Source organism: Callospermophilus lateralis, chromosome 2 (genome assembly GCF_048772815.1).
Source record: "Callospermophilus lateralis isolate mCalLat2 chromosome 2, mCalLat2.hap1, whole genome shotgun sequence".
In the NCBI taxonomy this organism is placed as follows: domain Eukaryota; kingdom Metazoa; phylum Chordata; class Mammalia; order Rodentia; family Sciuridae; genus Callospermophilus; species Callospermophilus lateralis.
The window spans coordinates 79,508,493-79,521,623 of NC_135306.1; the positions used below are offsets into that span (position 1 = coordinate 79,508,493).

At 43.6% G+C, this 13,131-nt stretch overlaps 1 protein-coding gene across 8 annotated transcripts in view; it reads right to left on the reverse strand.

Moving 5' to 3' along the window:
• The window catches only part of Tle1 (TLE family member 1, transcriptional corepressor), a 91,729-nt gene that overhangs the window by 17,919 nt on the left and 60,679 nt on the right, over positions 1-13,131 (reverse strand). For 4 of the 8 annotated variants that reach the window (XM_076846083.2, XM_076846082.2, XM_076846081.2 and 1 more), the window contains exons 10-15: positions 11,431-11,484; positions 10,756-10,908; positions 9,104-9,248; positions 8,429-8,530; positions 7,914-8,101; positions 6,410-6,486 (exon numbers count right to left, since the gene is read on the reverse strand). In XM_076846083.2, the coding sequence (XP_076702198.1) occupies positions 6,410-6,486; positions 7,914-8,101; positions 8,429-8,530; positions 9,104-9,248; positions 10,756-10,908; positions 11,431-11,484 (719 nt within the window). The remainder of the gene's footprint in view (positions 1-6,409; positions 6,487-7,913; positions 8,102-8,428; positions 8,531-9,103; positions 9,249-10,755; positions 10,909-11,430; positions 11,485-13,131) is intronic. The other 4 variants (XM_076846088.2, XM_076846087.2, XM_076846086.2 and 1 more) reach the window with 1 other exon arrangement.

Here is a 13,131-nt window from a genome sequence, read left to right on the forward strand (position 1 = left end):
GGAGATAAGGAAACTTCAGGAACTTCAAATCTCCCGGGACAAAGCAGATGGAAATGTATGTGTAATTAAAACCCAAGGTCCAAGTGTGAGTGTCTAAAGACATCAATTACTAAGTGCTACTAGAGAGACATCATGGATGGGAAGGCACCCACAAACACTTCATGAAGAAGGAAGCAACTAAAGTGTCTTTGAAGGACTGAGAATACTTAACCAGTGCTATGGTGTGGATAAAGTCCCATAGGCTAAAGGCTTGGTCACCAGACTGTGGTGCTAATAGGAACTGGTAGAACCTTTAGGAGATGGGACCTAGAGGAAGTAAGTTAGGTCACTAGGAGAGTGTGCCCTGGAGAGGTACTGAAACCACCACCCACTTCCTGTCCCTCTTTGCTTCCTGGACAGCATGAAGAGAGCAGCTTCACTCTTCCACACACTCCCCACCATAATGTGCTATCCCACCACAGGCCCAAACTTAGCAAGGCCCAAAGCAACTGGGTCAACCCATCATGGACAAAAAACCTCTGAAAATGTCAGTTAAAATAAATCTTTCTTCCTTTTAAGTAGATTACCTCAGGCATTTTGTTACATTAACAGAAAGCTGACTAACTCAAACAGAAAGTGAAGACTATGAGACGGGAAGGGAGGATATAAACAGACAAACAAATAATAAATAAACTCAGTGGCAGAGTGCTTGCCTAGTATGTGCAAGGCCCTAGGTTCAATCCCCAGAAATACAAAAATAAATAAATTAAAAAAATAAATAAGAAGGGAAGGTGCTTCTAGCAGAAGAGGCATTTGATTAACACAAAATAAAAGATAGAACATGAGGATAGAAAAGCAGGCTGGGGCCATATCACCGGTGGGTCCTGGAACATCACATGTCACATCACTTATTAGTCAACAATGAAAGATCTCTGCACAAAAATGGGACCTAACCCAGGTGCAGTGGGTACCCCTGAAATCCCAGCTACTTGAGAAGCTAAGATGGGAAGATCACTTCAGCTTGGGAGCTCACTGGGTCCAGCCCAGACATCACTGCAAGATCGCATCTCTGATAAAACAGGATGGGATGAGATAAACAGAAATCCTATCAGATAAGTGCTTTATTTTCTTAAACCAGGGGTGCTCTATCACTGAGCTATATCCCTAGTCCTATTTTCAATTTTCTACTTTGAGGCAGGGTCTCAAATTGCCCAGGCTGGCCTAGAGCTTGTGATCCTCCTGCCTCAGTCTCCCGAGTCACTAGGATTACTAGAGAATGACACCGTATCTGGCTCCCGATAAGTGGTTTCTAATAACAATAAACTAACAGGGATTTGATTAGGGTGAGGAGAGAGAACACAAAACTCACCCAGGTTCTTGTTGACAAAAATGGTTATGAGAAACATATGGGGTCCTAACAAAGGATAAGACTGGGTAAAAAATAAATGAATTAAGTAAAGATCCAAGGCTAAAGCTCGGGCCTGAATGTCAGAGAGAAGGGGACAATGCCTTAATAAAGAGCAGTTGGGAAACATTGGTATGAGTATGAGGGATGGAAAACAACCAGGGTGGTTGGGAAGCTCTACTGAGATCTCAGGTCATTTCTACACCAGAAGCTGGTATGGAACAGGGTGAGGCTAAAGGGCCTTTGCATCAGCTGGTGCCTCCCTGCAGAGGTTCACTCCCTGCCCCTACTAGGTGCATGGAGCTCTGGACACAATTCTGCAGAGAATTCCTCTTCAGTGGGATCAGCCCCTCTACCCACTACCTTACACTTCCATACAACAGTGCCCCTCTGCCATAATTCTTACATACACTACAGTTCTATATTAGTGTTTGAGATTATTTGATTAATGCCATCCCCCTGAATATGCCAATCCCAAATATGCCACTTTGACATGAGCTGAAGGCAAGAGAGCAAAGGGAGATACAGGAAAGACCTTCTAACCTCCCCTTCTGCATAAAAAATGGGTCCCTCCCAGGCACAGTGGTAGACATCTGTGCACCAGCTATTTCAGAGGCTGAGACAGAAGTATTGCAAGTACAAGGTCATCCTCAGCAACTTGGTAATACCCTGTCTCAAAAAATAAAAAGGTGGGGCTGGGGTTGTGGCTCAGTGGTAGAGTGCCTGCCTAGTATGCATGAGACATAAGGTTCAATTCTCAGTACCACATACAAAAAAATAAAATAAAGGTCCATCAAAAACTAAAACAAACAAACAAAAAGGGCTAAGGATGTAGCTCAGTAGTAAAGCACCCCTGGGTTTAACTCCCAGTAGCAAAACAATTAAAAAATTAAAAAACAGGTCCTAAAACTTCTCATGATACGTCTTTTCGTCCCTTATTGCCAGTCAGGGAATCGGCGCTGAAATGGACGTGTACAAACAAACCTATCAACCTAACTCTCACTTTTCCTTAGTTTTTCCAGTTTCTGTCTCAGTTACTATCCCCTAATTGACTACCTCCAGTCCAAACCCCTTTCTCTTGTCATTACTTCACAAATTTATCACTCCTTTATATAAAAAAGTATCTGAGCTGCCTGCTTTGGTTCCCTCTTAACCTCTTTCTTTTCTTGTACGGATTCCCATATACATGTAAAATTTTAGTAAAATTTGTGTGCCTTTCCCCGTTAACCTGCCTTATGTGATTTTCATTCCTATACCCTTTAGAAACTCTAAGAAGGCAGATGACAAATGGTTCCTCCTCTAGACACCATTCCCAGACTGTGAGCTCCTACCAGAGTCCCTTCTGCCTGTGAGTAGGTCTAAATAAAATCTATAGAAGCATGAATGGAGAGAGGTGATGGTCTAGAATTCAGTGAGCAGATGATGCAGGAACTTGAAATCACATCCTGCACGACAGGGCTGAAGCAATGGGCAAAATCAGCCAGAAGAGAAGGCTCATGGTGAAACAGAGGTCTCCAAATATCTGAACAAAGAAAGGAGGATGGAAGCTGGGTGTAGTGTGCATGCCTACAGCAACTCAGGCAGCAGGATTCAAAGTTCAAGGCCAGGCTCAAAACTGGAAGTGTGGCTAAGTGGTAGAACACTCCTGGGTTCAATTCCCTAAAAGCGGAGGACAGATTAGCAGTGCATATAAGGTCTGAGGGTTAGAAAGGCAAATACAGATGGGTCAATGTTCCAGGGAGACCCATTCTGCTCAAGGGTGAGAAGAGTTTTCACAGAGCCACAGAAAGTACACTGCTTTGGACAGCAGTGGATCCCTGTCCCTGGGCATGCACAGAGGCACGCGGGTCAGAGGCATGCAGTCACTTGGTAATGCCATCATAGCTGACTTGAACCACAGATGCATATTCATAATAACGAGACTTGAAGGTCCTTCCAGCCTCAACTGAACTGTCAGCTGTAACACTCTTGGGAGGCACTCATCCATCTGCACATGAATCCTTCAAGCTCTCTCCATGCATGGCATGCAGCCTCTGCCCTCAGCCTCCCAGACCCATTCTTTCCTTCACATGCTTCAGCTTCACGAATGTGCCTGACTCCAAGGAAGGCTTCCCCATCTTAACTTTGGTCACTTCTTGACATGTTTGTCTATCACCTACTGCTCTGCCTCCACAGCACTAGTCATAAGTTTAACTACAGTATTTGCTGCTACATAGTGGCTACATCATCAGGCCCCAAAGCCAGAGGAACATGCCCAGGGTATGCACCAAGCCTGACCCTCAGGTCATAAACAGAGTCCATGAACAGCCATCATGTCTTCCAGCTGCCCTACCCAAACATCTGATGAACTGGCATTTCCCAGAGAATTATTTACATAACCTTTAACACCTTGTTCATACACCCCACCCTGGGCCTATTGGTTTGTCCCCATTTCTCTAAGTAGACCATACATTTGTCTGCAAACATTAGCCACGGCCTGTAATGGATGAGCACAGTCATGGAGGGCAAGCATCTAGAGACCTTCACACAGCAACTTGCCAGGCATTTATGACTGTTGACACAACTTGGATTTCGTGGCTTTCCCTCCTGTTTATCCTTATTATATGTTTCAAACCTATCAATCTTTGATATGCTGGGAAAATACCAGGCTGTCACTATAAATGGTTTGGGAAATACTGTGAAGCAACATTATTTTACTAGATGATTAAAAACAGCAAGTCCTCCCATACTAATTAATGGATTAATATTGGCAATAAGACTGTATAGCCCAGATCCTGGCAATGGGGAAATTCACTTAACCCTCTGTTATTAACTAATTCCGTCTTCCTCACATAGTATGGCTCACCTCAAATATCAAGAGAATCTTAAAAAATACATCAACTGTTTGAGAGACAACAGGAGGCACAGATCCAGAGACCAAAGGTCATTTTGACCAAGACAAGAAAAGCACCTTTATATATGAGTCTCACCACTTTGCCACTGTGTCCCTGTTCATGTCTACAGGCACCCTGTAATCCTCCTTCACACAGCTTTGAGAAAGGTAAGGTGCACACAGCCAAGGACGAACCACTTGGCTCTAATTGGCATATCACTGTCTTTTGCATAAAATCTCCCCTCCCCCACCCCACACCTCTATAAGGAACAGAGTCCAAATTAAGCATACCCTGAATGCCAGCCTTCTAACCAGCACTGAAACAGTTCTGCTTTCCAGCCCCAACTGCCCTCATCACTTTCTTCTTCTTCATTTTTTAAAAAAAATATTTTCAGTTGTAGATGAACACAATAAATTTATTTTGTTTATTTTTTAATGTGGTGCTGAGAATCGAACCTACTGCCTCACATATGCGAGGCAAGCACTCTGCCACTGAGCCACAACCACAGCCCCCTCATATCACTTTTAAGATAGGGTCTTGGCAGCTGGACAATCCCTCATACTCCCCTAACTCGTGAAGCTGGCTTTCTCTAAGGCTTAGCCAATGTTGGCCTTTTTTGCCTACTAATGCCCTCCCAAAGACTCACCAGTTAACATTATCATGGCTTCTTAAGATGGCATTACCAGTCTGCCCTTCATCCACTGACCAATCCATTTGGATACCAACAGCTACAATGTTGGAAATCATAGGGGAAAAGTACCCACAATTGCCCCCTAGGACCTCCCAGGCTGGAAGCAGTGAGCATTCCCAGGAAAACATATCATGGCCGTTGATGGGTGTTGTCCCGGAAGAGATCAACCACCTAAGTGAGCATTCAGCAACACTGCCCCTCTCCCACCCGTCCTGCCCTGGCGGGACCTCCACGCCATCTTAAATTCTCATCATCTGTACTAATTCCTAGTGTAGACAAAGCCTTGTTTCCTCATGAATCAAATCTCTGTCAAATTGTCAGAACGACACAGTAAAAGCAGAACAAGGAGAATCTGCTTCCCTAAAAAGCAGGTGAGAGGCCAAGAAATTTTATTTTTCCTCAGGTTGGTGGTTTCTTTGTATCAAGGCTCCAATCAAAATCACACAAGGCTGAATGGACAGTTGAGAATCGTGCTGCTGTGACATGCAAGTGACACAATGAAGAAAGCAGCCACGTTGACACGGGGGTGACAAAGACCAACCTGTGGTCTGAGACTCGACCACAGTACCTCTTATATTTGGAAAGATAACATTTCACAAGGTTGTCTGCCATTGCTATCACAAGAAAAGGCAGCATATTTGCTGAAATTATAGACTGATTCCCCCCTCCATTATTTCAACTCCATTTTGTATAAAACTTGAGAATATCAGAAATTCTTTCAAATCAGGCCTTGAATAACTAAGATCATGGAAAGCAAGTGATTTTTTAAAAAGTGATCCAGAAAGAATAACCAAGTTTTTCCAAATTCTGAGTGCTTTTGTGCCACTTAACCTCTGTCTTGCTTTCCCATAAAGCCGCTTTGCTTTGTGTAAGTGCAAGTCTGAGAGTAAATCACTCCTCAGAACTGTAATTGGGGGGAAAAACACAAAAAGCAAGTGTAACTGGGGTTTCACCTGGGATGTTGGCCTCCCACAGGACCTACCCTTCAAATAGCTCAGTTCCAGCAAAATAAGGAAAAGGAGGCACTGAGCTGGGTACAGAGATGACACACTTCACATCTCTGAGGTTAAGAGCTCGTAACAACTTACTACCCACACACAGCGCCAGTGAAAATCCAGCAGCCACCTTCCAACCAAGCGGCAAAGCTGAGCAACTTTCTGAAGACAGGTCAAGCAAGGAGGGCTGACCACCTCCAGCTCTATCCTCCCACCTTGCCCTCGTCTCCAACAGCCTCCCTCCAGAAATAACTAAGTGTATGAGCTCACCCACAGGGAGAAGACAGAGGCATGACACCTACAAGTTGCCTATTTATAGAAAGTGTTAACACTTCTTGGGCAAAGACACCAGAAGTCTCCTTGGAAACACCCAGGCCTGTACTCCCTTTGGAATCCCAGTCTGCTGACACTGTTGCTGGGGAACCGCCTGTGAAGCAAACCAAAACCAAGGCACAGAGGTACTTACGGTTTTCCCCCAGGGATTCCTGCCAGGTTCGGAGGGATGGTAGGTACTCTCATGTGGGGAGGAGGATCAAAACCAACCTGCAAATAAAAATAAGGCATGGCAGACTCATTTATGCAAGGTAGGCACTTTCTCAGCACTGACTTTCCATTAGAAACTAGTGTATCCCCAGAGCAATATAAGTGGGAGCAATATCAGGGCTAGCATTTTTTTTTTTTTTAAGAAAAAGTCTAATGTAATTATGTAACATAAAAACCTCTAGACACCACAAGACACACTTCCTTTTGGAAGGTGGAACAGGGGTGCGATCTACTTGTGCAATGAGAACCAGCTTCGGATGGTAAATCCTTCCCATAGACTTGATCTTTCCCTAATCAGGTGCAGAGAGAGCAATGCTGATAACCGTCACACTGCTGATGCTTTAGGCCAGATAGTTCTTTTCCTTATTGAAAGGTGTCCTGGCCATTGCAGGGAGGTCTTTATTTTCAAGTGGCAACAGCGTCTCCCCAGTTGTGATCATCAAAATGTCTCCAGGGGGCAAAACTCCTCAGTTGTGCACCACTCATCTAAGTTCATGCATGGATTCCCTATTTCTGTCTACCTTAACGGCAGCATCTAGTCCCTTTGCTGCCCATCTTTGAACTCTTGCTCTCCACTGCACATCCATTCCGACAAGCACAACAGAAGGAAAAAACAATGACTTGAACATCTCCCCCACTCATAGGGTGTTATGTTATTTTCAAGAAGGGAGAGAGAGGTATGTGACGGCGGTATTTTAAAATAGCCACAGAGCTTCTGTTTGATACCTAACATTATACACCCTTTCCTGTTGCAATCAGTGACAACAGTCAATTTCACTCTTCAAATGCAGCTGTTTATCTTCTCAGTCAAAACGGGGCCATTTGCATAGTAGCAGAAGGTAGGGCAAGAAGAAACCGACAGCCCAGCCTCGCAGGTTCACGGTCTGTCTTTCTACTTGTTATACACAAATCACTTGTAAGATATGAGCCACGCTATTGGGTGTAAAGAATATATAGACATGGAAAGAGAATGCTATGACTTCTCAAATGTTTTTTTTTTCCCCCTAAGGTTTAAATAGAGAGAGAAAGAGAGAGCGAAGAAAAGAAAAACTTAAGAAAATGAATGAAAAGGCTTCTGTGAGCCACTAGAGTCATTTCATCGCCTTTAAATAAAAAAATCTACTTTGGTGGGAGAAAACCAGATGTCCCCAGGACCACTGAAGGCGCTTCTAAACACTGCCTTTTTCACAAAAACAGTAAAACAAAAAGCGTTTGGGCCTCACTTAATGAACCAGCATGTTGATGAAGGCTGACAAGAGGAGGGCAAGGGTGCAGTGGGAACACTGGCGTCTTTGTGTTGGAGGTGTGTGGGGCCGGCTGCTCCTGCCCCCATAGCCTGGGGAGGCCTGTGTGCCCCCGGGGCTGACAGCACTCAGTGAAGCATGTGGCTTTTCCCACCCAAGCAAAGCCCACCAGCAGTGGCCTACCATTGGGGAGCGCCCGTAGGCCACCACAGCGGCCGCAGCGGCAGCGCTCATCTGGGGTGACATGCTGTGTAAACTGGCGTAAGCGGCGCTGGGGCTGGTCAGCTCGCCGTTCATGCCGGCGTGGGGGACCATCCCAAAGGGAGCAGGGTACGGGCCAGGCACTGCCAGGGGCGTCCTCAAACCGGCGGCTGAAAGGAAACACAAGCCGCATGTCACTCGACTGCCCACTCCAGTCAAGCCTGACCAGCAATTCCAGAGTCATCTGTTAGTGTCATTTGTCATGGGGAGGGAGGAAAAGAGGCTTCCCGGGCAGCAGGGAGATTACCTCTAATTTATACACTGGATCCAATCCTCCCCAGAGCTAATTTAATCTCCAGGACAGGAAGGACCCCAGAAGCAAAACCCACAGATTTTCTCATTGGTATATGTGGCAGTGCTGGGAGACCAGGGGAATTAATCAGCATCATCGTACCCAATTCAGAGAGCAAACCAAGGCACAGACACTAAGTGTTTACCTGACTTAATCTCAAAAGAAGATTTTCTTGATAAAATCCAAGATTTCTCCTTCAGTCCGAATTTTCCATTCCCTGGTACCAATTCCAAATGAAAACCAAATCCTAGATTCACGTAAACCAAAGCATGGATTTAGGAGGAATATTCTGGTGCTTACTTTCCGTTGGACTCAGGTTGTTACTTTTTTCCTTGCCCAGAGAGGAAAGTTATGAGTTTACTCATGGGCTGGAGACTCAGTGGAACCCTCGTGATTTCTACTGATTCTTGGGGGGTGTGCTAACAGAAAACCAGCCAACCACAGTCAGCAAGAAGCACGCTCTAGCCTCAAAACTGGACGTTTCGGTCAATATTAGCCAAGTCAGACACACAATGATAGTTTGGTCAGAAGCTTATGTACAGAATAATTATCGGAAACTTGACTGAAGTCCCTAGGATTTGGATTATTTGGAAATAAAAGAAAAGCTGAATGTAAACAGTTGGAGACCAAACAGGGTGCAGCTGCTGAGACCCAAGGACAAACATCTGCTTCTTACCGTGCCTTTTTCAGAGACAGGAAGGAGGGTGGTGGCAAGGGCATTTCATATGCATGGGGAAATCACGTCACTAGATTAACAGACAATTTACTGAGCTGGGAGAGGGAGGAACACAACGCAGCATAATAAGAGGCGATGCTCTACCCGCTTGGTTGACGAGGGGCTCCATGGCTGGAGGCTTGCCCAGGCCTGGACGGAGTCCTGGAGTGGCGCTGGTGCCCGGCGTTGGCATGTCGCTCCGAGGAGTCGGCGTGCTGGATTTCAGAACGGGCGTGCTGGCTTTTTCATGCTGGTATCATTAAACAAATTAAATGAGTATTATTTTTAATCCAAGCCATATTACACAATTTATCACAACAGCAGCTGGGACACTGGGCACCTTCTAGCTACTCCCTCAGCCAATTTTCATAAATCCACACAATGTTGACAGCATTAACTTGTGAGCGAGAAATGTTGACCTTTCCTCTTCCTGCCAGAATTAAAACTCGAGCTAGAGACAGAGAACATGATCACACTTCTTCCTCCGCAGATTTTATTTTGAAAAGAATTTTCCATTGGGCTTGTGGACTCAGGCTCTTTGCCAAGTCAAAATGATGACCACCCAGAGAATAACTCCCAGTCCCTTGGAAACGTGGGCTCCAGCCACAGGAACATCTAAGGGAAGCTCCTTTCTCTAATCCTGCCTTTGGGTAGCCGTAGAATTGAGACTAATGATGAAAGACAGCGAGACCATCAGTTACGTGAGAAGCCAACCAGCATTTCAGAGGCAAAAGCCCCAGAACAAGCTTTATCGAAGAAGAATACCTTCGGGGGTAGGTTTTGCCACCCACCTACCTACATAACGCCTGTGGACCCACCAGTACAGGCACGGGAGACTTAACACCAGCCTGCTATCAGCACTACAGGAGGCAAAACAACAACAGGGTGGCAGGACAGCGTCTTCTGCCTCTCAACTTTTCAGGACCCCTATGGCAAAGATCATGGGCCAGCAAGGGACCCCAGCACTCTGTCTTGCACCTGGTAGGCTGTGTGGTGCAGCAAATTCATCAGCTTTCCTCCTCGTAGGTGACATGGGGTAACAACTGGGGGACTGTGTAAGGATTAAATAGGGTGGTAAAGGACCCTTATGAATGAAGAGATGACAAGCTTTACAACATTTGTTGAAAGAATACACTACCACACAGATGGGCTTTGATGCACCCCAACACCACCAGTTTTTTCTAGGCCTCCTTGTGTATATCACTGTTCTAATGAGCTCTCTAATATCAGGCATGCCCCCAGCAAGCCCCAACATGATGGGACAGTCTCCCCCAGTAAGTGCACAGCTTAACAAAGTCAAGACTTCCTAAGATCTAAGAGGTCTGAACTATGTGCCAACTGGTAAATTTCACAGATTTGTGTCTCTAACCACGATTCATAAGAGACTACTGCAGAAGAAAAAGTAAACACACTGACTCAGTAAAAACAAGAGAAGGAGTTTCGCTTTTTAATACTTGAAAATATAATGCTCAACCAGGCTCAGGAGGCTGAGAAAGGAGGATCACAAGTTGGAGGTCAGCCTCAGCAACTTAGCATGACCCTAAGCAAGTGAGTGAGACCCTGTCTCAAAATAAAAAATAAAAAGAGCTGGGGATGTGGCTCAGTGTTTGAGAGCCCCTGCGTTCAATCCCTGGTACCAAAACAACAACAGATATAACCTTCAAACAGCAAAACCCTGACTTTCAAATTTTTTTAGTGTCCTCTGATCCACAAAGAAAAATGCACTGCCAAATAGGCTACCAATTTTCTTTACATACCAAGCTCATTTCTTTGGATTTCAAAGAAGTAGAACTTCCCGAGGAGGCAGTGGAAGCTGGGCTACTAGAAGCATCTTTCTTCAGCAGGCGATTTTTGTCGATTCCATTTTCCCGAGGTGAATGGGCAGGACTTGCTCGTGGAGAAGAAGGATCCTCAACAAGTAGAATTAAAAGTTTTCATGTTTTAGCTTACAGCAGACAAACTTTTCCACACTAATTCTCTAATTATAAGAGAATACTGGAAGTCCTTTTGATTGGAGTGGGGAGGGCATGACATGCCTAATGATATTATAATAAATGAATGAGAAGGTGTCTGCTGAACACCCATGAATGTTATCATAAAGAAAATTATCAAATTCCTCCCTGTGACCAAGCACTTTTCCTAGAAGTCACTGGAAAGAGGAGGCAGACACCCAACTTAGAAATCCAAAATGACCAGGGCAACAAATGGTGCTGGATATCAAACCCAGGGTCTTGCAAATGCTGGGCCAATGTTGGAGCTATGTCAGTTAAGACTATTATTGCTCCATCCACGTACAACCATTAGGTTCTTAATGAATACAAATGCAAAAGACACTGTGGTTCTACTTTATATATTTGCTATTGGGTTTTTCTCACAATAGAAATATGCAAGTTATTCTGAAGATACACTTTTTTGACAAAAACAATGATTACCTCATTGGACACATCCACAACTAAGTTGTCATCGCTTTTGTCACCATCGCTATCCTGAAAAAAAGAAATTTTACTGTTTCATGAAGGCTAAGAATGGGTTTGAACATAGTTAAATTTCTTTCTATAGTTCTTGGTGGCACACAAGCTAGAAAACTACATGGAACATGCCTGTGGGCTCACTTCCAGATTGCCAACCCTTCCCATTAATACCACCTTCCCCTTCTCATCTGACCCAAAGCTATGCAAAGCTGCTCCCAGGAATTCTGCTGCAGTAGCAAACCAGTTCTCCAATCATAATTTGCTTACAGGAGAAGGCAAGTTGCAAAAATATGGTGCACTATGAAGGCATAATAAATGTTTTCAATAAATACCTAGATCTTTTCTGTGATCTAAAATCTTGCTTATAATCTGATATCTGCATACCCTTACATCTACATTCTTCTTCCATTTGATTCTCAAATTAAGTACACAATTTCACGTCATTATCTTTATACGTCTCACCTTGAAGGCAGATGGCCAGCCAATCTGGCGCTCATAGACAATTCATATAACAGACACAAATTCACTTAACCCACTTTTCCATGGGGTTTCTAGTTACAGCAGAAAACAAAAAAGATCCAATCTTTTGTCAAGAATAAACCTCTTCAGCAATCAGCTTTTCGGAGAGATGGAAGGAATACAGATGGCAGGGTTTGGAGGGCATTGTCATTCTGCAGTAGGATTTTTACTGACTCTTCAACAGAACTGTAAAATTTGCTAATCAGAAGAAATTCTGGGGTTGTACTGAGTTTGGAAGAGATTCAGAAAAGCTGCTCAGTTAATGATGTGATGACTCCTCCATCAAAGTTTGGGGCAGGCTGTAAAACTCTTGTTTTTTATTTTTACTCAAAAACCCTTATATCCTTTAGTGCAGAGAAATACAATAAGCATGTGGAAATTAGGACCTCTTGATGGGTCCAAATTCTTAAAAAATAAGTAGAACCCAAATTTATGATCTAAACAATTCTTTTTTTGATGTCACTATCATTAAGATTATACAAAGAATATTTGAGAAATGTTAATACATACAAGGGCAAACATTACCCACAATGGCCTTCCGTGAACCCACAGTCCAAGCCAGTCTTCGACTCTAAATTCAGATCTCAAATGTTGTTTCCCAGGCATACCCAGAACTGCACGTGGGAGACCCTATTCATTTTCTTCAATAATGTGTTAGAAGATATACTTTAGTCATTGTTATGAAGGCACCATGCAATTCACCAGTAACAACATAAAATTACAACCAATGAGGAAGCCGGGGTAATACAAAATAACAGTCTATTCAAAAAAATATTTTCATAAAGAAGAGAGAAAAACTAATAATAAAGAAAATTTGTTTTCTCGCAGGAAAGCCCACAGAGAGGCACAAATGTTCTATGGTGTTAAGTGTGTGGCAAAAGAATACAAAATAAAAGGGTTTCCCTTTTAGAAAAAAAAAAATTATAAAAATAACTGTGCAGTATATAGGTTAAACTGGTTAAAAAGTAGCAAACAAATTCTTAAAATATTACTCTTTTTAACATTAAAGAAAAAATTTATTTTTCTAATTGACACATAATTATATATGTTTACATGGGGTACATGCGTAGTAATTCAATACATGTATACACTGTGTAATGATAAAATTAGGATATTTTAGAACCTGTTGTCCTACCTCCCTCT